This window comes from Lithobates pipiens, unplaced genomic scaffold (assembly GCF_037356315.1).
Source record: "Lithobates pipiens isolate NorthernLeopardFrog02 unplaced genomic scaffold, aLitPip1_a1.2 Scaffold_22, whole genome shotgun sequence".
NCBI classification, from domain to species: domain Eukaryota; kingdom Metazoa; phylum Chordata; class Amphibia; order Anura; family Ranidae; genus Lithobates; species Lithobates pipiens.
In genome coordinates this window covers 74,654,251-74,682,000 of record NW_027507784.1, presented here as the reverse complement: position 1 = coordinate 74,682,000, position 27,750 = coordinate 74,654,251, and the positions used below count along the sequence as shown (strand labels likewise).

General features: G+C 41.8%; 1 protein-coding gene across 1 annotated transcript in view; it reads right to left on the bottom strand.

Annotated features, from left to right (window-relative positions):
• LRP1B (LDL receptor related protein 1B) overlaps positions 1-27,750 on the bottom strand; it is a 2,110,020-nt gene that overhangs the window by 758,182 nt on the left and 1,324,088 nt on the right. The window contains exon 27 of the mRNA XM_077447755.1: positions 27,002-27,246. Coding sequence (XP_077303881.1) covers positions 27,002-27,246 — 245 coding nt within the window. The remainder of the gene's footprint in view (positions 1-27,001; positions 27,247-27,750) is intronic.

Genomic DNA, 27,750 nt, shown 5'->3' with positions numbered 1-27,750 from the left:
AAAGAGTGTCAAAAGTGTGCAATCTGTCCACCGCAATGTTGCATTCTCGCTAAAAATCGCTGATCACCGCCATTACTAGTAAAAAAAAAAAATAATAATATTGAAAATGCCATAAATATATCCCCTATATCAGTGATGGCGAACCTTGGCACCCCAGATGTGTTGGAACTACATTTCCCATGATGCTCATGCACTCGGCAGTGTAGTTGAGCATCATGGGAAATGTAGTTCCAACACATCTGGGGTGCCAAGGTTCGCCATCACTTCCCTATATTGTAGATGCTATAACTTTTGTGCAAACCAATCTATATACGCTTATTGCAATTTTTTTTTTTACCAAAAATATGTAGAAAAATACATATTGGCCTAAACTGAAGAAAAAATTATTATTTTTTGGATATTCATTATAGCAAAAAGTAAAAAATACTGTTTACTAAAAGAAAGCTCTATTTGTGGGGAAAAAAGGACGCCAATTTTGTTTGTGTACAGCATCACACGACCGCGCAATTGTCCGTTAAATCGACGCAGTTCTGTATTGCAAAAAATGGGGGTAAATCCTTCCAGTCCTTAAGTGGATATATTATATTTTTGTTGTTGGGTAAACACTATTTTCAGGGGTTAAATGGCACACATAATATACAATGAATTGTCCTTCTCATACTTAACTTGCCCAAGGTATACAGTGTGAATTTTTTATTTTTTTTATTGATTTCAGCAGAAAATAAAAGGAAGCAGCATTCTCTCGGTTTGATCTTTAACAATAGCCGTGTCACTTCTTTGGACAGACAGCAACACCCACAAGACAGAAATTAAGTGTTTGGTTTCCTGGGTGGATGTTACTATTGACAGGTATGAAAACAAAATTAAGCCTTTCTGCACTATGCAAGAGACACCTCGCTGTGATCCGTGTGCTCGGGATGAGAATTGCTTCTTGGAAAAGGAACATCCGAGCGATGCCCGGGTCGGTTTTTAAAAATTCCGTCTCAAAAAAATTCTAATATTTAATTCATGCAAAGGAATAAAAGGCATCCTGGTAAACATCGGAGCTTGCTGAACGATGCTTAATTCATCAAAAAAAGTACTTCTTGGCGCTTGTATATAAATGTTACTGTATTGGGAAGATGGATAAAATCTATTTATGTATCTGCTGGATGCAAAAACAGAAAGCCAGTTATATTTTCAGGGCTCCCTTATGGTGACAGCGATCAATACGCACTTCAGATTCATACGCATAGAGGGGGAATTATAATTACTCAGTGTCAGTGTGAATCCTCTTTATTATTTATTGGAGCAGCAGGTGTAATGATATTGACCACTGGGTGGCCTGTGCTGCATTATAGAACGCTTGTCGATTTGTATTCACAGTTACGTCAATGTGGCAAGACCAAAATACAACAAGGCGCCATTATTGTGTATTGTCAGAGCAGTGTTGCTTGGGTTCTAATTATTGAGATATTGTGGGGTTGATTTACTAAAGACAAATAGACTGTGCACTTTTGCAAGTTCAGTTGCTCCAGAGCTTAGTAAATGAGGGGGAGCTCTGCTGAGTTCCATCATCCAATCATTTGCGAGCAAAAATGCTGTTTTTTTAATTTTTCTTGCATGTGATTGGATATTCTTTGTAAAGCGAAGCTTCTCCCCATTTGCTAAGCTCTGCAAAAGTGCTCTTGCAAAGTGCACAGTCTATTTGACTTTAGTAAATCAACTCCAATGCTTTTCAGATTGCTTGAGTGTTGGCATTCGGCATTGTTCCACCCAGTACTCATCGGGACATGACAGCCATGGGCGTCTGCAGATAAATGCGAGGGGGGTCAAGTGCCCCCCCCCCCCTGGAATCAGGGATCAGATCTTAAATTCAGTACAGTTGCAGGATGCAGGCAGCCCGGCTTTGGGGTGACACCATCAAGGTGCTATCAAGCTCCCCCATTAGTGTAGTGTGACTTCGGGCTCTTTCCCCTGCTCATTCCAGCAGAGAACTCTGCAGCGGTGTGACAGGAGAAAGGTGAGCTGCAGGCTATCAGATGTTTCCCCTGCTCCCCCCCCCCCTCCTTTCTCCTGTCAGGGAGAAGAGACGGCGGCTCTGACCAGGTTTCCTGCCCAGCTTCCTGCCTGATCTATTCCTTCCCTATTGGCTATAACTGAGGGCCAATCAAAGGAGATTTGGAGAGGAGAGCATCATGGGACATGTAGTCCCAAAGATTGCCGACCCCATTTTCCACAGGGAGGAGGCTACAGATCGATCAAGAGAGAGATTGAGAGACTGCAGCCTGGAAAAAAGCTGAGGGAGAGAGTGCTACAGGACAAAGAACAAGAAGTGTGCTGATCTTAAGCCAGAGAGAGAGCCACGCTGCCCAGCACCACCAGAGTTGAGTTGCATCTTTATATAGCACGGTCCTTTACCCAGCAGGGTCCTGACGTGCTTACAAACACATACTAGGACCAATTTATAGACAGGATCTGATTAACCTACCTGCATGTCTGTGGAGTATGGGAGGAAACCCACACATGCACAGGGAGAACATGCAAACTCCAGGCAGTGTGGTCAGGATTTGAACCAGAGACCCTATTGTTGCTAGGTGAGAGTGCTAACCACTACACCACTGTGCTGCCCAGAGAGACCCACGCTGTCCAGTGCCACAAGAGAGAGAGAGAGATGCTGCCCAGTGTCACCAGAGAGAGAGCCACGCTGCTCAGCTTCACCAGAGAGAGAGCCACGCTGCCCAGCACCACCAGAGAGAGAGAGCCACGCTGCCCAGCACCACCAGAGAGAGAGAGCCACACTGCCCAGCACCAGCAGAGAGAGAGAGCCACGCTGCCCAGCAACACCAGAGAGAAAGAGGCACGCTGCCCAGCACCACCAGAGAGAGAGAGCCACGCTGCCCAGTGTCACCAGAGAGAGAAAGACTGAGCCACTACCAGGGTACAGACATGCTACACTACTGACCAGAGTCGCCCCCCCCCCCCCCCCCCCCGGGGAACCCAGAGTGAGCGATCGTCCAGCCGGAGGGATCACTGCTATAGTTTTGCTGGGTCTGGTAAAAGGGCCTGTTGGCCATTATCCATTGCTTATCCTAAGGACTGTACTACGTCTGCAGTCTCTGACCATGATAATGACATTGTCGAAAAGGGGAGCTACATGGGTGACCCTAAAATTATGCCCCCCCCCCGAACTGAAAATACATCAGCAGACATATCAACAAATCGTTTAATTGAGCCTGTGACTGTTGGGTTATTTCAGTGATTATCAACTTATGAGCTAAATGGGGCCTCAAATGTGGCCTGAAATCACCCAAGGGCCACACACAAGGGTTGATTTACTAAAGGCATATGGACTGTGCAATTTGCAAAGTGCAGTTGCACCCTGCAAGAGCAGTTACTTCAGAGCTTAGTAAATGATCAGAAGCTCTGCTGAATTCCATTATCCAATCATTTGCAAGCAAAAATTCAGTTTTTTTTATTATCCTTGCACGCGATTGGGTATTCTTTGCAAAGTGAAGCTTTACCTCATTTACTAAACTCTGGAGCAACTGCACTTGCAGAGTACAGCTGCACTTTAGAAAGTGCACAGTCTATTTGCCTTTAGTAAATCAACCCCATAATGTTTAGTATACATTATGTAATGCTTCACAGCGGGCCGCACTGGGACAAAAAATAGACCTGGGAATTTGTGACTGAGCAGCCCATACTAGGGGTGGACTGGCAACTCATGGGGCCCTGTTTAATATGAGATGATCATGTGACTCTCTATGTCCCGGTCTACACTCAAGCCACACCCACACAAAGCCCCACCTACATATTGCAGCTGAGCCACATAGAGTGGGTATTTAAATAAAAACTGCATCATAACCTGTTGGAAGTTCCTGGCTTCCTTTCATAGAAGCAGCCATCTTTATGATGCAACCAGGGGATTTTTATGAAAACTGTAGGCCTGAGTGCAAGATCATAAGTTAGGCTCTAAAGCTAGAGAAAGAAGTGTGGTGCAAATAGTCAGTCTGCCCCTGGTGGGTGAGCCTTGCAGCAGTCACTGAGCAACTGAGGCCGGCACTGATTGGGGTTCGCTTGGCAGGGCCCTGCCCCCTCGGAGTTCGAAGACAATGGGAGAAAGGAGAGGAATGAAGCCATGATTTCAGATCAACATTGTATCAGATTTTGGTAGGACATGCGGCCTGGCAGTCAACTGGGCAAATGCCCAGTGTGCTCTATGGCTAGTCTGGGCCTGCTTGATGGGAAATGAGGAGAGTGTGGACATGCTACATTTTTTGATTGGATATATGCTACAGAAGACAATATGAAACTGGGAACATGTAAGCCCTTGTACACACGGTCGGACATTCCGACGGAAAATGTCCGATCGGACGGTGTTATCGGATAATCCGACTGTGTGTGGGCTCCATCGGACTGTTTCCGTCAGAATATCCGACGGACAAAGTTTTAGAGCTGGGCTATAAAACTTTCCGACAACATGATCTGATCGGACTTTGTCCGATTGTGTGTAGAGAATTCCGATCGGACAAAGTGCCACGCATGCTCAGATCAAATTCCTAGACCAAAGCTATTGGCTACTAGCCTGAACATTGTCCCGTCGTAACGAAATAACGTCATCGCGTTACGTACGATTGGATTTTCCGACAACTTTGTCCGACCATGTGTATGCAACACAAGTTTCGGACAAAATCCGATGGATTTTGTTGTCGGAATGTTCGACCGTATGTACAAGGGCTAACACGAGGCTAGTAGAGATCAATGCTATATCCCTAATAATTTTTCAAACTACAGAAAGCTGAGGTCCCAGGGCCACACATTATATACCAAAAGGTCTCAGGTTGGGCACCAGGGGTTTATTTGACAATACGATTGCTCTGCATCATGTACATTGACAACCACTGCATAGTTCTTATTCATAGATTTCATCAAACCCTAGTTCTTCATATGCTCATTACTATTTTGTAACTTACAAGCTTTAGCAATAACCAGTCACAATTGGGTTTATCCAAGAATCTAAATATTAAGGCTTAAAGTAGTACTAAAATCTTAATGCTTATTACCGTAATGTATTCTCAGCTTTAAGGTAAAATGCACCCTACTACCTGTCCTATTCCCCCTGATTCCAAAACACCTGGCTTCATGTCACTACCTAGAGACAGAGGAACCATAGGTTCCTGCTGCCATAAGTCAAACCCCTGGCATTCCAGTTGTGTGTGTGTGAGTATGTGGGGCCACTCGTCCTACACGTGGGGGTACCTTTTCCTGTGCACATGCTTATCAATGCTCGGAAACAGGTGGGGACCACGTTTATGTGATAATCAAACATTATGGTGCTTCCCCCACTCAGAGATAAGCCATAACACTGTATACAATAATAAATAAATGTTCAGAGTTCCTCTGTAAAGTATCTTTGCCCATTTCACTACACACTTTAGCTAATGTATGTTGTGTTAAGGAGGGAGACCGCTGAGCTTGTGCCCTCTCCATCAGTCCAGCATACTTCTGCCACCTCACTCCTAGTGACAGAATGGGGTCCCATCGTTCACATAGCATATACCTCATGCACACATCTATTGACTCCTTCCTTCCTCTACGGTGCCGCCAGACTCTGTAGCGCGTATTTGGTCCTAGTTAGGGACCGACCGCTGGGGCAAGAAGCAGAACACAGACTGACTCGCTACCTACACTAGGTACCAAACTTCATGACCGGCTGCAGTGTACCTTGAACTGGTTCTTGGCTACCCATACTCATCCTGCTTGTCTTACTGAGTAGACCTTTTGTAGCAGCTTTGCTTCATACCCCCCAAGTGCTTTTCTGACCCTAATTCTTTCACATGCCAAAAATCATACACTACTTTAAATTACTTTAGACCAGGCTTGTAACAGTTGATGCAAAATATCTTGTTGGTACAGTTCCATGTGAACATTAACAATAGAATGTTCCTAACTATCTTTAGTAGGCTGCCCAGGCATACCTTGACAATGGCAGTAGTCCATTATTGGTGTTCTCCAGGGATGGCAGACCTCCGGACTCCCGGTGCCTCTGAGGGATTGCAAGGTGCAGCAGTCCTCCTCTGAAGCAATCATGCCATTCCATTAAGTGGGCCAAAGCCCAGGAACCCAGCCTTCCCCCTTATTTATATCACAGGTGGGTAAGCTGGATCCAAAAATCCCGGGAACAGCATCACATAACATTAACTCTTTCTCCTAACCTACATGTGTCTGCTGGACCTGACAGGAGAATGAAAGCACGGGTGCCACCTGGCTTGATACATGAGGCACTTGAAGGAGAGGATGACAAATAGAACTAAACTCATCAATTTAAAATGGAATATTCTTTTAAGCCAAGAAAGCGGCCATTTTTGTCTCTGTTTGACTTCATTTTAGCTCCTATTTGATCAGCTCTTTATTTATTTGTTATTTATTTAAAGTCCTTTTAAAACCACATGTCCATCTAAGACAACCATGTCCAGGGTGACAACATTGTTGAGCAATTTCACTGCAAAACAAACAGTGTTGTCACACTGGAGTTGATTTACTAAAACTGGAGAGTGCAAAATCTGGTGCAGGTCTGCATAGAAACCAATAGTTTTTTTTATTATCAAAGCTGAAATGAACAAGCTGAAGTTAGAAGCTGATTGGCTAACATGCACAGCTGTACCAGATTTTGTACTCTCCAGTTTTAGTAAATCACCCACCCTGTTACATAAATTGGGAAAATAAAGGGGATTAATATCAGGTAATACAATCATGTTAAAAATGTGTTGTGCTTAAGTATGCACAGTATGGCAAAAGCCTCGTCCAATTAGCAAGAGGTAAAGCTCTGCTTTCATACAGGTCCACCCATTTCTAGAGCATACCCCTCCTTCTATGTCTGTCTTCTGACATATTCTCATAACACACATTCCTGGGCTTAGCTTGAAGTAAAAGGGTGCTCTAGCAACTGCCAGCAGATTGAATGGAATCAGCATTGATAAAAACAGATATATCCAGCACAGCACACCATGGAGAATAATATGCTTGATGAAGAGATCCTGCATGGCCTCAAAACAGTAGTGCACCTATTGTGATGCATTCGGTTCAGTAAACCTCTGGACTACAGACTTGTTCCATTGTGTGTCGGGAACATATGGAGGGTTGATTTATGCCCGCCAGAAACAGCACACATTTCTTCCCTGCAACCAGGTTGCAGGAAAGACATTTGCTTGGTTCCCCCATCAGCACAGACAGTGCTGACAAGGGAAACCCTCCTGCCATGACATTGTCCTCTCTTGCCGTGGAGGGGGGCAGTGACAAGCAGAGGGAAGCAATCCCCAAGAGAGAAGACAGTGATTATTGCTAGTGGCTATAACATAACTAGTGATAATCGCAAGTAAAATAGCCCAAGTTGATATGGTTTGAATCTTGGCCAGTTCCTGATGAACCGTCTGAGATTCAAAAAGTGTATGGCCTGCCTTACAAAAACTGGACAGTACAAAATCTGGTGCAGATCTGCAAAGAAACCAATCAGCTTCCAGGTTTTTTGTCAAAGCTTAATTGCACAAACTGAAGTTTGAACTGGATTGGCTACCATGCACAGTTGCACCAGATTTTGCACTCTCCAGGTTTAGTAACTCTACCCTATGATTTTCTACTTCTGAGATGGGACAATATTATTTACTAGTATCTTTGGAGAAGCATCACTCCTTCAGGCTCGGTTCACATATGAGCTGCATGCGAAGGCCATATTAAAATACAGAGGATTTAATGAGTATACCCCCTTATGGAAGAATAGCAAATTGGGAGAACTGCAGACGATGGGGACAGTAAGAGAATGGGAGAGATGTGGAATAAAATTTATCGCTCAGCTATACCAAGATAGTGCCCTGAAAACCTTTCAGGAACTGAGAGACTATTTTGCTCTACCAAATAAATCCTTCTATAAGTATTTGCAGGTCAGGCATGCACTGGAGGAGCAGTTTAGAGGGAGGACCTTAGAATGGAGCACAATCCCAGTTCTTCAAAAAAATAATTAATGCAGAAACAGGGAAAGGTTTAATTTTGAAAATATACCCACATATAAACAAGGGGAGAATGGGAGAGATAGAGACTCCTATGTATAAGAGGAAGTGGGAAAAAGATGTGGGAGATATTTCCGAAATACAATGGAATAGAATTCTTGAACTGGCTCCGTTGGTATCACTCTCTCCCTCTCAGAGGATGTCACATCTGTTCTGATTATATAGAACCTATTATACTCCTCGTAAACTTTTTCAGTTTGGCCGATAGCCAGACGCAAGCTGCCCCCAGTGCGGGGACATGGAGGGAGACATGATTCACATGTTTTGGAGATGCCTGAAGTTAATCCGCTATTGGATGGAGGTGACAGGAACCATTGATCGGGTGTTTGGAACCTCCACCAGGATGGAGGCGAAGTATTGTCTCCTGGGATTAGTTGAAGGAGTTGGAAACCCAGGAAGCAGCCAGACGGTGGTTCTGAGATACCTATTTCAGGCAAAGAAACTGATTGCCCTAAGATGGTTGTCGGTGTCGCCTCCGTCCAGTAGAGAATGGATATATAGCATGAATGTGGTAATACTTTAAGACAAAAGCGTTATATATAAAACAAGGGACTTTAAAGAAATATGACAAGATGTGGAAACCTTGGTGGGAAGCCAAAGGGATTGATATGTGTGGAAAAATATTCTAACGATGAAAAGTAACCCAATAGGAATTAAAGTAAGAGGGCAAATTAAGAGGATGGAAGTGTGCGAGAATGGGGATGAGAGGGAAGTGTGATAGAGTAGGAATCTAGATTAAATGTAACATCAGATAGGATGGCCCCCATGATACCAATCCCCTCTTAGCCCTTGTACACACGGTCGGATATTGTGATGGAAAATGTCTGATCGGAACCGTGTTGTCGGATAATCCGACCGTGTGTGGGCTCCATCGGATTGTTTCCAACGGAATATCCAACAAAGTTTGAGAGCTTGGCTATAAAATTTTCCAACAACATGACTTTGTCTGATCGTTTGTAGAGAATTCCAATCTGACAAAGTGCCACACATGCTCAGATCAAATTCCGAAACCAAAGCTATTGGCTACTAGCCTGAACGTAGTCCCGTTGTAACTAAATAACGTCATCATATTACAAACAATCGGATTGTCCGACAACTTTGTCTGACCATGTATATGCAACACCAGTTTCGGACAAGATTTTGTTGTCGGAGTGTCCGACCGTGTGTACAAGGGTTTAGTCCACCCAACATATGAACAATTTTTTTTTTATATTCTTATCTGATAAGGCGATGGGGGGAGGGGGGCTGAGGGGATGTTTGATTTTGATGTATTTTGTAAACAAAATAAATATTTTAACAAAGAAATAAAAAAAAAAAAAAAAAAAAACATATGAGCTGCATGCGGCTCACAGCAAGGGTCCGGTGCATGCTGGTTCAACATTTCAGCCCAAATTTTGGGCTGAATTCTGACCAGAAACGAACCAAAAGACGCTCTCGATCCGCTGCGGCGATATGTGAACCGGCTTCATAGAGAGATGGTCAAAATCTCCTGCTATTGCAAATTGGATCCAATTTGCAATGGTGTGAATCCAGCCTCAATCGCCTTTGTAATTGCCAGAGTAGTTAGATGAACTGGATATTCTGATAGAGATATCCCTCCATCGGTGTCCCGGAAAGATAGAGACAACATAATTAAACTTGCCACCAATCAAAGAGAACTGCAATATATAAGTATTTGGGTGGAGTTGATTTTAAATCCAGTAAAATAAGAACAGTATTTTGGTATTTCTTCCACCAGTTGGGAGATAAAACTTTTAGAACACCAACAGAAATAGTTTTCTTCAGACAATGAACTTGTGACAACGAGAAAAGAAAAAAAAAGATATAGTAAAACACTATAATTCATGGCTTTTAATTAGTAGAAGTTAATATATCAGAGCATACCTAGCTCTGCTGGCACTCTTGTGGAGAACATTTGTAATGTGCCGTCCTCAGTGGAGCTGTATCTACTGATGCCAGTAATGAGATTACTTGCCCAACCCTACCACACTTGCTGATTTCACACTATAAGTTTGATATAGGGAATTTTTTTAAGAGATACAAAGCAACTTGGATTGTCCCATAGGAGAATTAAGTTTGTCATGAAAATAATCACTCTTGCCATGAAAATAATTGCTTTATCTTTTGGAAAGCTTTGTACACTACTTTAACAAAGTAGGTTACAAAAAAGAACAAATCAGGAGAGAAGCAAAAGGTCCTTTTTGTATTACAGGATTGTGTGGAGGTGCAGCGTGGTGCGGTAGCAGTAAACATTCAGAGTCCAGTTGAAAAAAAAAACAGAATTGGATTGAAATTGAAGTTCAGCAATGCACAACTAGCCTGGTGGTAAGACAACCCAACTGGGGGCGCGTGCACAAAACGTACAGTGATACGTAGTAGCAGTAGCTCCCAGGTGTTCCAACATCATCTGCCTTAAGGGGCGGAATGTGGCCTGGCCGGTCTATACCCATGTGGAGGGCTTCCAAGAAGGAAGGCATGTCCTTGCACTTTCCCTACTTGTCTGGAACCCCTCCCTGATGCTAAACACTATCCCTGACAGACGGGTGACCTGTCCCTACATTACCCACACGCCAAATGCGGGCCAAACCTGGGAGCCAAGGCCTTAAAGTGATAGTAAAGGCAATTTTTTTGTTTAAATACCAAACATGTTATATTTACCTGCTCTGTGCAGCTGTTTTGCACAGAGTAACCCTAATCCTCCTCTTCTTTGGTTCCTCTCCTGGCCCCTACCTTCTGCTGAGTGGCCCCAGAGCAAGCAGCATTCAATGAGGGCACCCACACAGGGTCACTCTGGAGCCGCTGCTCTGTATGTCCATTCACACACAGAGCCAATGCCTGGATCCTCCCCCTCTCCTCATTGACTCGCTGGCAGTGATTGACAGCAGCGGGTGCAAATGGTTGACCGCAGCGGGTGCAAACGGCTCCTGCTGCTGTCTCTGCCAATGAGGAGGGAGAGTCCCTGGAGAGCCGAGGCTCTTGTGCACATCACTGGATCACGATGGGGCTCAGGTAACTATTAGAGGGGACTGGGTGGCTGCTGCACAGAGAAGGTTTTTTACCTTCATACATAGAATGCATGAAGGTAAAAAATCTTAAACCTTTAGAATCACTCTGCTTGACCCAAGATGGCCACCAAGGTCACATGGGACACCAGAATCCAATTGAATGCTGCCTCCCTGTGACTGAGGCAGTCATAGAGGAACTAGGCTCCTCTCGACTTCCCCCTCCACCTGCATTACGCCACAGATGAGCACCACCTACAGTGGAGAAAGTATACTGCCCTTGCCTACAGAATTATGTATTTAGACTAGAGTCCCCTGTTTTAATAAAGCCCGACCAGACAAAGTGGGGATTGGTTAATGCCATCGTCAGCACTTTATTATCATCTGTGTCCATAGGTGTGCACAGCCTATTGCATTAGGGTGTTCACCTCAAAGCTCCAACACATATGCGTGTATGACATATTTACCGGCCTCTTCCCCACTCTTCATCCTGAAACAGTGTGGGGGGGGGGGGGGAGCAAGAGGGACCCAGGCAGCAGAAAAAAGAAGAACAGACACAGGAGGGGTGGTGGGGGTGGCATATATCATTGCCGATCCCCTGTATTTTCCACCTGTGTCAGTTGAATGTCCACGAGAGGGAGAGGAGGAGAAGCCCACTTTCAGCTGCAGCAAGAAGAAAATACAGATAGCTTTGACTAAATTACAACCCCCCCTGTCCAGGTTGTGGGGGATGGCAAAGAAGGATCATGGTTTACCTGTCCCCTGCCCACGACCAATGGGTAGATCGCAATTGACGGATTGCCAACCCCAGGATTAGGGTGTGCCCAGGCACACCTGGCCAACACCTTGTGCACGCCTATGTCTGTGTCCTAGTTGTGTTACCTTCACTTTCTGAGTTTTGAAACCTCATAAACTATGTTACTTGGGGTACTTAGATAAACAAGAAATATTGTGTTATCACTTTTCACAGACCTAATTATATATGTCATTTTTACTTTATGCATAGGTTTCTCCTGGAGTCACCCTTGAAATAAAGTCATTTGTGTATGTCATTGCTCTCCTACTATGCGTCATCAGGCATAAACTCCATGCACCAACTTCTCAGCAGGTAATTTATAGGGCAAAGTCCCTAAAGATTCAGTAATATTTCTCTTTTAAAATTGCTTTTGCCTTCTCATCCTAATAATATTCCTCACTGTGAAATACCCAGCTCTCACTGCAGCGTAGAAAAATATTTCAGCTGGGACATTATAACTCAAGGTTTGTGAGAGTGTTCCATCTTCTTCTGGGCTCTGTTTCCCCAGGTGATAAAACCACACTCTGCTTCATTCGCTTAGAAAGGTTATGTTTATTATCACCCAATGGGAGTTTAAAGGGAATGTATTATCAAAAACGTTAAAAAAATAGCCAATACCACTGGCGGCTGGTGAGGAAACGCACTTCCACGCCATCCCTCAGCTGGGTCTCTCTTTCCTCCTCAACTGTTCAACTTTCAGGTTTGATGTACAAAACAGGTACATCAATATTCTCCATATCTATGAAGTACACAACTAAAAGACATGTCTATATTGCTATCCACATTAGCATGCATTGCTTATTTTCAACACAAGTCAAAAGACGTGATGTGATCCCAACCAGACCAAGTATTTATGTCCAATTTTTTAACTTACTTTAGAAACATGCATTTGGAAGCTGTGGGCCGCATAACTTTGTTTTCGCAACCAGCCCTGCATTTTTAACCATTTTAAAACATTAATGACTAAGCCCAATTTTGTGACTTTGAAATGTGTTAGCAAAACCGTACATATCATCACAACTAGTTTTTGCATCCAGGTGGATTACATCGCGTTTTTATTTTTTTTTTCAGGACAAATTGGGCTTTCATTTGGTTGTAAATTTGTGATTTTTTTTTTATTATCAAAGGAAAACCCCCCATTTTATTTATTTATTATTATTATTATTATTATTATTATTATTATTATTATTAATTATTATTATTAAGTATATTTCTTGGTACTACCATAACCTACCACCAAAGGAAAACCCAAATTAAATTTTCTTGCTTCTGACGATTACAGCCATACCACATATGTGTATGTTAGGTGTATTACATCCCAAAAACAATAGTGCGCATTTTGCATTTTTTTATCCCACCTAAAACACACTGACACTGACACTTATACTAATTATCCATGTAATGACACCCCGAGTATGAAAGGGGTTAAAGCCGCTTAGGACATTCAATGACTGATCACTTTTATTTTTTAAAGCCTGTGGTGTGAAAAACACACTTAAAATCTTCACCTGGTGCCAAAAAAATGTGCACACACAAAGAGTAAAACACAAAAAAGTGCAACGGGTACACAAGCCCTCTGAATTCAGAGGGCCTTGCCCTGAATCCCCCAGGGCGTTAGGCTCCAGACATGGACAAGAGTACTTAAAACATGGTCTGTCTGGCTGAAAGCAGACGGACATAGTTGTATCTTTGATCTTATAAACTACGGGATAATGGTTGTGGTAACTTGCACAAAAAAAAAAAAAAAACATAATAATATTATTCTTGATATCACTAGAAAAAAAAGCCTTGAAAATTTGTTTACAATAACTCCATCAGTATCACCGGCAAAGCAGCTTCATTATTATCCCATTAAAGAAGAAGAGAATTGTGCGCTGTATTTGGAGATTTCATAATTTGCCACGTCACGAATGTTAATTCTCCATTACGAACGCTCGTTTACAAGACCGACCGCTTCTTCTTCTGAGCGTGCGTGTTTGTACTTTGGACTTTTGTCTGAAGGACTTGTGTACACATGATCGGAAAATCTGACAACACACATTTGTTGACTGAAAATTTGAAGAAATGCTAGCCAACATTTGTTGGCGGAAAATCCGACAACAATTGCCCGATGGAGCGTACACACGGTCGGATTTTCCCGTCGGAAAATCCGATCGTGTGTACAGGACTTTCGAATCTTAAAGCCGGTAGAGCGCTAAGCTCATCTATAAAGAACATGGCTGTACTTTATACTGTAAATGTGCTTTTATTTTTCCAAGGGATTGATATAGCAGCTCTGTTGTATTCCCAGACTAGTGCTGCAATCAAACTGACTGCACTTTTTATGAGCAGACGTTTACTTCACTAACGGGTTCGTCTAATTGGTTGTGTTAAGCAGAGTGGAAAGCTTCAGCATATGAATGCACAGAAAATATGAGATAACTGAGCGCACACACGAATGACTACAATAACAATAGAGAAAGGACAAACAAATCTGCTCCTTTGCAGTACAAGGTTACATAATGTACTGACCCAACAGAATGCATTAGCAATCCATTTGTTTTCCCATCTCCGCTCTCCCTCGGTAAATAAAGCACATTACTTCCAAACCAAGGAGCCATGTGAAAAATGACTTCAAACGATGTCTGAAACCTGAAGCCATATAGATATAATGAATAACTTCAATCGCATCCCACATACCGGACCTGTTGCTCTTAACGTCACATGAGTATCAGAGCGACATAACGGCACAGCATATCCCAAACAAAAGCCTCAGATCCACCACACAAAACACTCTCCGAGCTCAACTCCAATTGCTTTCAATTACTATACTTTCCTCTGCTACTCTGCAAAATTACTTTCTGCTGAAAATATTTTTTTGGTATTCAAAAGAAAAAAAAGAGAGTTTTGAAGATGCTTTTGTTTTGTATAAAAATAAGGATAAAATATCCACACCTCGATACAAAGCAAATACAAATACATTGTACCCGAATGCAATTGTATTTTAGTTTTAGGAGGAACCTGGTGGCCTTTGTCAGTTGAAAACTCCAACGGTGAGAGCTCCATACCATTAGTATCCCAATGTTGGAATGTTGGGTGTTCTCACCCATCTTTACACGTTCCTGCATCTCCTGTTGTATTTCCTATCATTTTAAAATATTTAAAAAATCCAGCAGGCACAGTGGGAGTTCTTCATGATGGCCACAGCAGGCACAGCAGGAGTTCTTCATGATGGCCACAACAGGCACAGAAATATAACCAAAAGCATTCTCAAGAGATAAAAGAAAATATTAAAGGATAAATAAAGGAAAAACTTTTTTTTTTTTTTTTTAGTACTGGACAGAGTGAAAAGGGATTGGAACACCTGCCAGGATTTTTATTGCTGTCTGTGCCCCTTTAGGGAGATTCACCCTCTCTAAAGTGAAAGTTAATGAAAATCCTGTTTTGCACACCAGGTGGACCTGCCCTCGACTGGTGGGCTTTTGGTCCTGAGGGTTTGGTCTGTTGGGCTTCCTGTTTCACCTGAATATCCCACATTTTTTATTTATTTTTTGGCATTTGTAATGTCCTGTGCGACGTGTCTTGTATAATCAATTTGTATTTTTCAAAATTGAAAATTCTATTAAATAAAATCTGATTAAAAAAATATCCGAAAGGAGGCTAAATTTGCATTGCTCCTTGCTGCATTACCCCGTCCTGGGCTTATTCGCTTGTCCGCAAAAACTGGCATCTTATTTGTTTGTAGCAGCCAAAAGGATGATTGATCAAGCCTTAAAGAAACCTACAGAGAGTGACTGTTTGACAGCCATGAGGCGCCAGAAGGATTTACCCCCATGACCAGACCAATATTTTTTACTTTCTGCTATAATACATATCTAAAAAATAAAAATGATATATATATATATATATATATATATATATATATATATATATATATATATATATATATTTATATTTTATTCATCAGTTTAGGCCAATATAAATTCTGCTACATAATGTTGTTAAAAAAAATCTCAATAATCATATATTGATTTGTTTGCGCAAAATTTATAGCGTTTACAAAACGGGGGAAAGATTTAGGGATTTTTTTTATTGTTTTTACTAGTAATGGTGGCGATTTTTAGTGGGACTGTGACATTGCAATGGACAAATCTGACCCTAAGTGACACATTTTGGTGACCAGTGACACCAATGCAGTGATCAGTGCTATAAAAATGCAGTGATCACTGCATAAATGTCACTGGCAGGGAAGGGGTTAAGACTAGGAGGCAATCAAAGGGTTAAGTGTTCCCTAAGGAGGTGTTTCTAACGGTATGGGGGATGGACTGACTGAGAGAAGAGAGAGATCCTGATCACTAGGAACACCTGATCTCTCTCTCCTTCCCTGTCAGAACAGGGATCCACCTTGTTTACACTGGCAGATCTCTGTTCTGCCTTTCCCACGAAGCTAGTGCACGGACGGACGGGTGGGGGGAGGAAAGTTCCCACACATGGAATTGCACATCTATACAGACATATTAAGAATCATGGCTGTTATAACTTGCGTGGATTTCTGTCTCTGACTTTCGGTTCTCTCCACAATGCTCAGATAAAGTATGGCTTCATCAATATTCCATACCAAGGGAGTCACAAAAGTCTTGCACTAGTTGTCCGTAAAATTTGTACTTTATTTGTACATGATCTTTAACACCGCCAGTCAGGTGGATCACCTAATCCTACAATCGCTTTACATGCTATACATGTGTATTATCAAGGAAATAGAGCGGGAAGATAGAACTACAAATAAATTATCATTTTATGGACAACTAAAGCAAGACTTTTGTGACTCCCTTGGTATAAAATATAAGAAATGGTCGGGTGATTTAATTCTCCAGCACCTAGCAAAAACGGGAATATCAGTTTTGAGTGGCCTGACCCTTTAGTGCACGTTCAAAAAAAGACAAAGTGCCGGACTTGACTGTTCTCTACTCCCACTGTATTTATGGTTGAAATGTAAATATTAAAAACTGTCCTGAAAGAATGTAAGGTGGACCTCAAAGTATGGACATTACAACCCTGGCTCTCAGCATAGTCAACGTGGGATGTATTGGCTCCAAAGATTCAGATTTTTGTCAAATAAACTGCACAAAATTAAAAAAAAAACACTTTGAAATGTTCATTTATAAAGTATAACTTTAAAAAAGGTTTTCGTAATGCAGTTAATAATTTAGCAAATAAAAATACATTAAAAACCTCAAAAAGACAGGAATTTCTTGGCTCAAAGCTATTTAACGTCTCGTAAATCACTTGCTTAATTTCAATGTGTTTTGTCTTATGGCATCCCATTGATCCTTAATTATCTATTCTTAATCCCACCTAAAAGTATGCTGTGAAACGCAAGGAAAGTCAGTGATTTTCAAAAAATTGCAACCCTCCCCCCCTCACCCCTCTTTGCACACAATTTATTTAGGTACTCAATACAGGACGCACACAGGGCATAAACCTCGACTTAGCTGAGATTAGGCTGATTGCCTTAATGCTCCTCTAATATTTCTACAATTCTCTCTCACACACACACACACATCTTAACTTTACTGAATACAACTACAGGGAACCCAACTTAAGACCCAAAATGCATCGGCATTGTATAATCTTTAAAAAGTAAGGCATACAGAGCTAAATGTAATAAAAAAAAGCTAACTCTGCAGCTGCCAGCACTACAATTGACAAAACATTGTGAAAAAAATATATTAAAAAGAAAGTGCAGCTCTTACCTATATGTGAATACATAATACTATTTTCACAAACCATATATCCTATGGCAGTGATGGCGAACCTTGGCACCCCAGATGTTTTGAAACTACATTTCCCATGATGGTCAACTACATGGCAGAGTGAATTAGCATCATGTGAAATGTAGTTCCAAAACATCTGGGGTGCCAAAGTTCACCATCACTGTCCTATGGTAATAAAGTGCAAAGTGCCAAATATAAAAAAAAAATAAGAAAAAAAAATCGGTTCATATATAAAAAGTCCAAGGTGAAAAGTTCCAATGTGATTAGAATGGTCATGAACTGCAAACTTGATAGTCCATACAGTATATAATACCCATACATAAATATCCACCAAACAGGGGTATTGCGCTTACCAGACTATATGGACTCAGATACTGCAGTACCAAGTCAGCAAAGCGCATGTAATCCAAACATTGATTACGAAAACGATTCCAGGGGTGTCACATCACCCTCCCCAATAGGATTGCCACTCAATCTATAGCTTTGTGCTTTCCCAAGGACCATAAAGACACAGAAAGCCTCCACATAGTGTAAAACCGTATATGGTAAATGTATTAAAAAAGGTAGAACAATTACATCACAGGTAGAAGTAAAAGCTTGTCATAGAATCCAACAGCAAACAGCATGTACACGAAATGGCCTGGATAGAATGTGGAACCAACACAATTCGTCTGCTAAGACATTATCTGGGACAGATTTATTACCATTGGGTATATGGTTTGTGAAAATATTATTGAGTATTCACATATACTGTATGTAAGTGCTGCACTTTCTATTGTATAATATATACTTGAAAATGCAAGCATCATTGATTCCAGCACACATTTCCAAAGTATTTGAAATATTTCAGTCAACTTTCATGAAGTTCCTAAAGTGAACCGGTGGACAGGTTATGAACATGTAAAAATATTTACATGCTCTTATCAAGCTGTATGGAAGCATTTCAAAATGAGTCCTTGCTCACCTCTGTAGCTTCAGGCAATGTGGAGAAACGTATCTCCAAAGTTTACAACAGGAGCCCTGAATTGACAGCTCTACTGGAGCTACTACTGGACTGTAACTCTTTACTGCCCACCCTGGCGTTCCTTTGAAAAGTTCAAAATATTGGGGGGCAGCTAGGAAGGAGACAGATGCTTTATAACAACAGCTTACAGTATATAGGCTCTGGGCACATTCCCAATGCATTCAATGGCAAAAGGAATGCAGAGGCTGACACACAACCCCTCCACCCTAATTAAAAAGTGATGCTATAGCTACACCAAATTAAAAAATAATTATCCACAAACTGCAGGTAATTAAGATCAACTCTACATTGGCATGGTGGCATGTTCACATTCATTACCCCTTTCCCGCTTTACCTGCCACTGATTGTCAAAGATGCTGTCAGCTTTACAGCAAGTGGGCTACTAGCAACCAGTGATGATGCAGTGGACGCAACTAAAGGACTAGTTCCCCATCAGGTCTGCTCTATCCTGGTGATTGAAAGCAGGCAATGGGTTGATTCCATAGACAAAAGCAGGCTGTCAATTGGCTATGGAACCCAACTATTGCCTTCTGTCAGTGACAAGGTGGGTGGAACTAATAAGGAAATTGTGACTTTGAATCCACAACAGGCTCTACTCTACTGAGAATGGAGTGCCAGTATAGACACTCCAGCTTCAGTGCACCTCCACACAACAAATGTCATTGCTTGCCCCGAATTCATATACCCTTTTAACAACAGGTATATACATCTGAGACATGAGCTGACCTTTGCCTAGCGCGGGTATCACAAAATTTCCCAGGTCCCCCCCCCACCGGTATGTTGCGATCCTTGAAGATGAAATGCTCCCTAATGCTTGAAGGCACAGACGTCAGTAAGTAGTTGTTTTAATGCTCATTTACTGCTTGTTAAAGTGGAACGAACCCCCCCCCCCCCCATCGTTTTCAGCCAAGGAAGCCGCCATCTTTGCCTTAGTTTAATCTACAACTGTCATGATGCTGCACATGTGATCAGTTATGACACCAGCCATTGGATGGTTTGACAGTTTGGTTGAGAGCACAAACCAATGGGAGTGTTATATTTCTGGCACGTGCCGGAAATTAAACTGTTTTATGGATGGGTTTACTTCTGCTTTAAGAATACATAAATAATGACCTTGTCTTTAAAGTGGAATTAAACCCTCTTAACCCTATTAAACCCTCTTATCCTTTCCAACTAAGGAAGCTGCCATCTTAGCCTCTGTTTGATTTGCAACTGACATATTAATGATGACATCACAGAGCTGGTGGATGTTAGATACTTTGTGCTCCTCCACCTTCCGTTTGAGGATGCCCCACAGATGCTTAATAGGGTTTAGGTCTGGAGACATGCTTGGCCAGTCCATCACCTTTACCCTCAACTTCTTTGGCAAGGCAGTGGTCATCTTGAAGGTGTGTTTGGGGTTGTTATCATGTTGGAATATTGCCCTGCGGCCGAGTCCCTGAAGGGAGGGGATCATGCTCTGCTTTAGTATGTCACAGTACATGTTGGCATTCATGGTTCCTACAAAGAACTTTAGCTCCCCAGTGCCAGCAGCACTCATGCAACCCCAGACCATGACATGCCCCTCCCTAACCAAGGACACCGCAAAGCTCCCAATTCACTCCCTGGACTAATGCAAAGTACTCCTCATTGGATTACCTTTACATAGGCTATTCCCCCCTTTAGTCCATTATCAATACTGCTGCCAGGTTCATCCACCTTACCAACCACTCAGAGTCTCCTACACCTCTCTGTCATTCTCTCCATTGGCTTCCGATCACCCAACAAATTACATTTAAAATACTATCAACTTACAAAGCCATGCACAACTCTTCTCCCGGCTACATCACTAACCTGTATTCTAAATAACAACCTAATTGTTCTCTTTATTCCTCCCAAGACCTCCTGCTCCCTAGTTCCCTCGTCACCTCTTCCCATGCTCCCCTCTAGGACTTCTCCCAAGCCTCATCCATCCTATGGCACCCCCTACCCCAATCTAATTATCTCCTACTATGTTTGCTTTTAGACGATCCCTGAAAACCCTCCTTCTCAGAGAAGCCTGTCCTGCCCCAACCTAACAACTGTACTTCCGTCAGATCATCCGCCAACAGTTATTACCTTTTGTATCACTTGACTCTCCATCCTAGATTGTAAGCTCTAATGAGAAGGGCCCTCTGGTTCCTCCTGTATTGTATTGTATTGTAACTGTACTGTCTCCACCCTTGTTATAAAGTGTTGCGTAAACTGTTAGCGCTATATAAATCCTGTATTAAAATAATAATAACTGGCCCTAAATGGGTTTTTCTTTTTGTCGGTGTCCCCATTATGGAGGTTTTATATCACTTCCAGTCCTAATAGGAAGTAAAAGGGAATTCCCCTCAATAGAGACGGTAGTAATGTCCTCACAGAGGTTCTCCCCTTTACATCAAAAGAAAATAAAGTTATTATATATATGCAGATCTTCTTTTCACTGATATTTTATTAAGGTTTGGTAAAATTGGTACGCAGCATTTTCTTGGAGGTGAGTTAAATGTGATCATTTATAGTTTTCTTTTTTTTGCAGTGTAATTATATGATTTGAAATCAGGACAATTTACATAAATAATTTAGAACAGATCCCTATGACATTAAAAATCCACAATTTACATTGTACACACTCTGATCTTATGTAAAGTGCCATTAGGTTTAACAGCTGCTAGAGCCAAGTCTCTAATGATTTTCTTGTAAAGATCACAACAGCGTAAGTGTCATGAAAGATAAATACTGCTGATGTTTAACTTGATGGTGGCAAATATATAACACAGCTGTAATAATCAGGAAATCAGAAGTACATAGGGCATGCCACATATATCACTGCCAGATGTATATTCTCTGTATTGTCAACACATTGAATACAATGTCCAAGCACAGAGTCTGAAATGAAAATTAAAGCATGTGTCAGTGGACTTAAAGCGGTTGTATACTGAAATTTTACACTTTTACCTCCAGGCAAGACTATAATAAGACTTACCTGTAGGTAAAATTAATATCCCCTAAACCTGTACGGTTTAGGAGATATTCCCTATTCATGCACCTCTGACATCAGCAGGCGCATGCGCTCTGAATGCCCCAGCTGAAGGTCTGGCAGCGTTGCCGGACCTTGCCGGGAAGAAAACTCTTGCACGCGTGCGCGGGAGTGATGTCATCGTGGCTCTGGCCACTCACAGCGCCGGAGCCGCGAACCCAGAAGACACGCAGAGGGCAAGATGTCAAGCTCCCTTGGCGTGGACCGGGCACCGATACGGGGGCTTCGTTCTGAGGTAAGTATTTGATAATGAACTAGTATACGCTGCATACTAGCTCATTATACCTTTGCCTTGCAGGGTTTTTTTTTTTTTCCTTTTTTTTTGTTGTATGTGCGGGTTTACTACCGCTTTAATTTACTAAGGACTAGAGAATTTCATATTGTAAGCTGCATCTTTACTTTACAATTGTGCTCATAAGTTTACATATTCTGGCAGAAATTATGATTTCTTGACCATTTTTCTGAGAATATGAATGATAAAAGCGCTGCACAAACTGTTGGCTCTATATAAATCCTGTATTATAATAATAATAATAATAATAAAACAAAAACTTTTTCTTCACTCATGAAGCCATTTATTATCAATCAACTGTATTTACTTTTTTTAAAATCATAATGACAACAGAGACTAGCCAAATGACCCTGATCAAAAGTTTACATACCCTGGGGATTTTGGCCCGATAACATGCACACAATTTGACACAAAGGTGTTTGAATATATAAAACCTCCAATGAGTATGCCCCAAAAAAGAGAAAGAAAAGAACACGCCCTATTTGCACACCCCTCAGCGCCTTTGGATTAAACTATACAGATAACCTGTTTACTTAAAATAATTAAAATCGAATATCTGAATAAAGCAGCTGCTTTAAATTAAAATATATCTGTAAAGAAACAATACAAAAAACAGTGCTTAATAAAAAGTTCACTTTTTATATCTAGCAGCGCTTATCACTTCTCTAAGTGAAACAATCGTTTTTTCTGAGTTTCCGAGAATGGTGTTTACAAGTGATTTGAAAGTTCTTATTGTGGTTGATAGAGAAAGCTTCCACCAAAATATTCACCACTCGTGGCTCTGGAGTCCCCTTTTGGGGATACACTCACCAAACGTTAGAAATAATAGACCTTCAGAGAAACATCAATCCCTTGCTGAATCCTCCTTAACCACTAGGTGTCTCTGTTATCTCTGTTATCGGATTGGGGCTCCGGTGTACCATTATTCATCCAGTAAGATTGTATTACTACAGGCTACCGCGGTCCCTCTTCATGGCACCGACTGGCACTTCTTCCTGTAATTCCATTGGTCTGAAAACATATTACCTCCAAACAGCTACAATGCTATAAATTCTTATCAATTCTTCTCGGGTCCTGTCAGCTTTTCCTCTTCAAGGACCAACTTTGTCTGTATGTCCCAGGCAGAGAGCTGGGGTTTGAATGGCTATTAAAGGTAACCATCCTCATGTGATCTGTGAGCTTGTAATTAGTGTGTGTATAAAACGTCAATGAGTTTCTGGACTCCTGACAGACCCGTGCATCTTTCATCCAGTGCTGCACTGATGTTTCTGGATTCTGAGTCATGGGGAAAGCAAAAGAATTGTCAAAGGATCTGCAGGAAAAGGTAGTTGAACTGTATAAACAGGAAAGGGATATAAAAAGATACCCAAGGAATTGAGAATGCCAATCAGCAGTGTTCAGACTCTAATCAGTAAGTTGAAAATGAGGAGTTCTGTTGAAACCAAACCAAGGTCAGGTAGACCAACTAAAATTTCAGCCACAACTGCCAGGAAAATTGTTTGGGATGCAAAGAAAAACCCACAAATAACTTCAGGTGAAATACCGGACTCTCTGAAAACATGTGGTGTGGCTGTTTCAAGATACACAATAAGGAGGCACTTGAAGAAAGATGGGCTGCATGGTCGAGTCACCACGCAAATGACACAAAGTATCCCACTTACAATACGCCAAACAGCACAGAGACAAGCCTCAAACCTTCTGGCACAAAGTCATTCGGGTAGTTTCTGTTGTGATTTCGATTCAAAAAGAGTAAACACAGTTGATTGATAATAAATGGCCATGAGAGAAAGAAAAGTTTTTGTGTTATCATTTATATTTTCTGAAAAATGGCCAAGAAAACATAAATTCTACCAGAGTATGTAAACTTATGTGCACAACTGTAGGTGGTAGGACCATACGGTGTTCAAATCACTATTTAAAAAAAAAAAAAGAAGTGCTTTGCACATTTATAGATATGCTCTTTACAAATTTTCATTGCGCTCCACTGGCTTCAGAAGACAAAGTCCCCTATGTGATGATTTTTAGGTGACAGGTTCTCTTTAACCACTTAAGGACCAGCCTTGTTTTGAGATTTTTGTGTTTACATGTTTAAAAAAGTTTTTTTTGCTTGAAAATTACTTAGAACCCCCAAACATTATATTAATAATATTGTTTTTTTTTCTAACACCCTAGAAAATAAAATGGCGGTCATTGCAATACTTTTTTTCACACCATATTTGCGCAGAGGTCTTACAAGTGCACTTTTTTTGGAAAAAAATCACTTTTTTAAATAAAAAAATAAGACAACAGTAAAGTTAGCCCAATTTGTTTTATATTGGACAAGATAATGTTATGCCAAATAAAATTGATACCCAACATGTCACGCTCATGGAATGCTGTCAAACTTTTACCCTCAAAAAATCTCCACCAGATTTTGAGCATGTTTTGAGTTACAGAGGAGGTCTAGTGCTAGAATTATTGCTCTCGCTCTAATGATTGTGGCGATACCTCACATGTGTGGTTTGACTACCGTTTTCATATGAGGGTTCTACTCATGTATGCGTTCGATTCTGCACTCGAGCTCGCCAGGACGAGGCGTTTTAAAAAAAAAAAATTAAAAATCTTATTTATTTTACTTGATTTTATTTATTTTTACACTGTTTTTAAAAAAAATAAATACAATTGGGTCACTTTTATTCCTATTACAAGAAATGTAAACAGCCCTTGTAATAGAAAAAAATCATGATAGTACCTCTTAAATATGAGATCTTGGGACAAAAAGTCCTCAGATCTCATATTTGGACTTAAATGCAATAAAAAAATTAAAAAAAAATTGTCATTTGAAAAAAATTACATTCAAAATGTGCCTTTAAGACCTGTGGGCGGAAGTGATGTTTTGATGTCACTTCCGCCCAGCTATGGTATGGAGACGGGTTGGGGCCATCCTTCCCTCACTTGTCTCCCTACCTGACAGGAAAACAGGTGCGATCGCCTCCGCCGCTGCTGATGGCTCTGGTAAACGGTGGAGGGGGGCCCTCTCCCGCCACCGATAAAAGTGATCTTGCGGTGAATCCATCACAGAGACCACAATTATCTTGTAGCCGGCCAAACATGGGGATACCGGGGTTATGGCAGCTAGCTGCTGCCATAACAATGATATATGTCCCCAAAGTAGGGACGTACATCGGTGTGCGGCAGTCGGCAAGTGGTTAATGAGACACGCAGGGTCTAAAAGACTCTGCATATCTCCTCTGGGCTCCACTGAATGTTTTGCAATGCAGATCGTATCACAAAACATTGTTTCCTGGCTGTGTTAGCTGGGGACACTGAGAGGCTGACCTGGAAGTGATGTCATAGATGTCACTTTCTGGGTCACAGCAAGAGGGGGAGGAGAGCGGACTCGTGTCCCCTCTTCTCCCTTCCCCCCACCCGCCGGCAGTGGCCATGCTGGTCCCGGGCCCGCAGATGTATTTATTTATTTGGATTTGTACATAAAACCTAAAAGAATGTCAATTGTGGGGAAAAGAGGCGAAGCAATTAGGCATGCAAACACAATACAGTGTCATAATCACTAAGGATGCCGGGACTGCTAGACTGCAGTGCTAATTGCTTTACTGGCTTGTAAGTAATTACAGGGTGTCATTGGGAAACCATGGGCACAAACAAAATTATGTTTTATGACAAAAGTTTATTTTTAAATTTTTATTATTATTATTATTATTATTATTATTATTATTCTCTGTGAGGGCTCTCAGTATGAGCTCTTTGTGCTCCCACATTTGACGCTAAAATCTAAGTATATAGGTGAATTAATGGGAACCAGACAGGATAAGTGTGTTGTACGGTCTTCTGTTATGCCCCATACACACGGTCGGACATTCCGACCACAAATCCCATCAGATTTTTTCCAACGGATTTTGGCCGAAACTTGTGTTGCATACACACGGTTGTACAAAGTTGTCAGAAAATCCGATCGTTCAGAACGAGGTGACATACAAGACATACGACGGGACTACGCAGAATTATCGCTGTCGTCACTTTCAGTGTCTGATGATGAATTTCCCCACAATTCACTATCGTTTAATTCTTCAAGTGATTCTAATTCACTATGGATGTTTTCTAGATGGTCCAAAATCGCTTTCGGAGAGGGACGCTTTTTGGATGCCATGGACGTTCTTAAGTTTCCAGGCAGAAAGAATGTCAGAAAGAATGGTAAAAATGCAGGCATGGCACTGGACAAAGCACTGGGAACAAAACACAGGTGAAATGATTGATACAGTAATGTAATCTACAACTTACAGTGTATTCTGTGTGTTATGTTTTCTACTTTTTTAAATTTGCCGCCGGGCTCCGCCCCCATGCTTGGTGACACTCACAGGAAATGGAGCCCTGAAAGTGGTTGTAAACCCTCCTGAAAAAAAAAAAAAACCCTACAAGATAAAGGCATAATGAGCTAGTATGCATAGCATACTAGCTCATTATGAATGACTTACCTGAGAACGAAGCCCCCACAGCCGTCCTCGTCTCTCCCTCCGGCCGGCGACATCTATCCTGGAGGCTACTTCCGGGTATCTCTGCTCTGTGATTAGCCGGAGCCACAATGACGTCACCGCCAGGAACGGCACAGTACAACTGAAGCAACGACACGTACATGCCATTACTTCAGTTGGCTTAAATGCGCATGTGCCACATAACGTTGGCACATGCAAATACAGGGATATCTCCTAAACCATGCAGGTTTAGGAGATATCCAGTGCAGCTACAGGTAAGCATAATTATAGGCTTGCCTGTAGTATAAATTGGTTGTAAAGGGTTTACAACCACTTGAACACAGTCAACTAGTGGTAATGATATGCTGCATCCTCTGGCAACCAATCTCAATCGAGGCCCGATCTGCTGTAGTAAACTGATTTTGAGTCTAGCTGCTTTCAGGACAGGTAGAGAGTGAAATTGCATGGCAGGGACTGGTGGGGGGCAAGAAAATGTTTGCCTGGGGTCCAATCAAAAATTAATATGGGAAACAGAACAATTTGTTTTTATTACTTTATCTCTGTAGGGGAGACTCACCTTGCGGTTGACGGCTGGGATGGTAGATCTGAATATCGAATGGCTGAGCGCTTGTCTTCTGTATAACACTAACATTATGGCCGGTCCACTTGTTTGCCTTAGACAATGTGTTCGTCCTCCAGTCTGTCCAGTATACATCACTGCCAAACAGCGAAACAGCAAAAGGATGGGAGAGATATTCATGTCCCCGAATAATTTCCTTCATGGAACTTCCATCATATAAAGCAGAGTAGATTGCGTCAGATCTAGAATAATGGGAGGAACAGAAAAATAGACAAGACTGAAAAAGCTACTTCTTAGATCACTTTCTACTTCTTTTAAATATACCTGTGTTTTACATGCATGTACGCGTGCTTAGAAAATCAAATCAGCCTTGGACATACATGGCGGATTTACTAAAACTGGACCGCTCAGAATCTAGTGCAGCTGTGCATGGTAGCCAAGCAGCTTCTAACGTCAGCTTGTTCAATTAAAGAGGAAGTAAACCCTGCAGGACAAAGGCATAATGAGCCAGTATGCATAGCATACTAGATCATTATGAATTACTTACCTGAGATTGAAGCCTCGTTCACCTCCTCCATCGCTGACATGTTGACTCGGCGTGTCTTCCGGGTATTGCTGCTCTGGCGCTGTGACTGCGCGCTGGTGCCACCACTAACGGCATGATCGCCGTTAGAAACGCCACCCTCAGTGCGCCTGCGCCCAATGTCTACTGCACATGTGCTGTAGACATCGGTGCTGCTATTTAT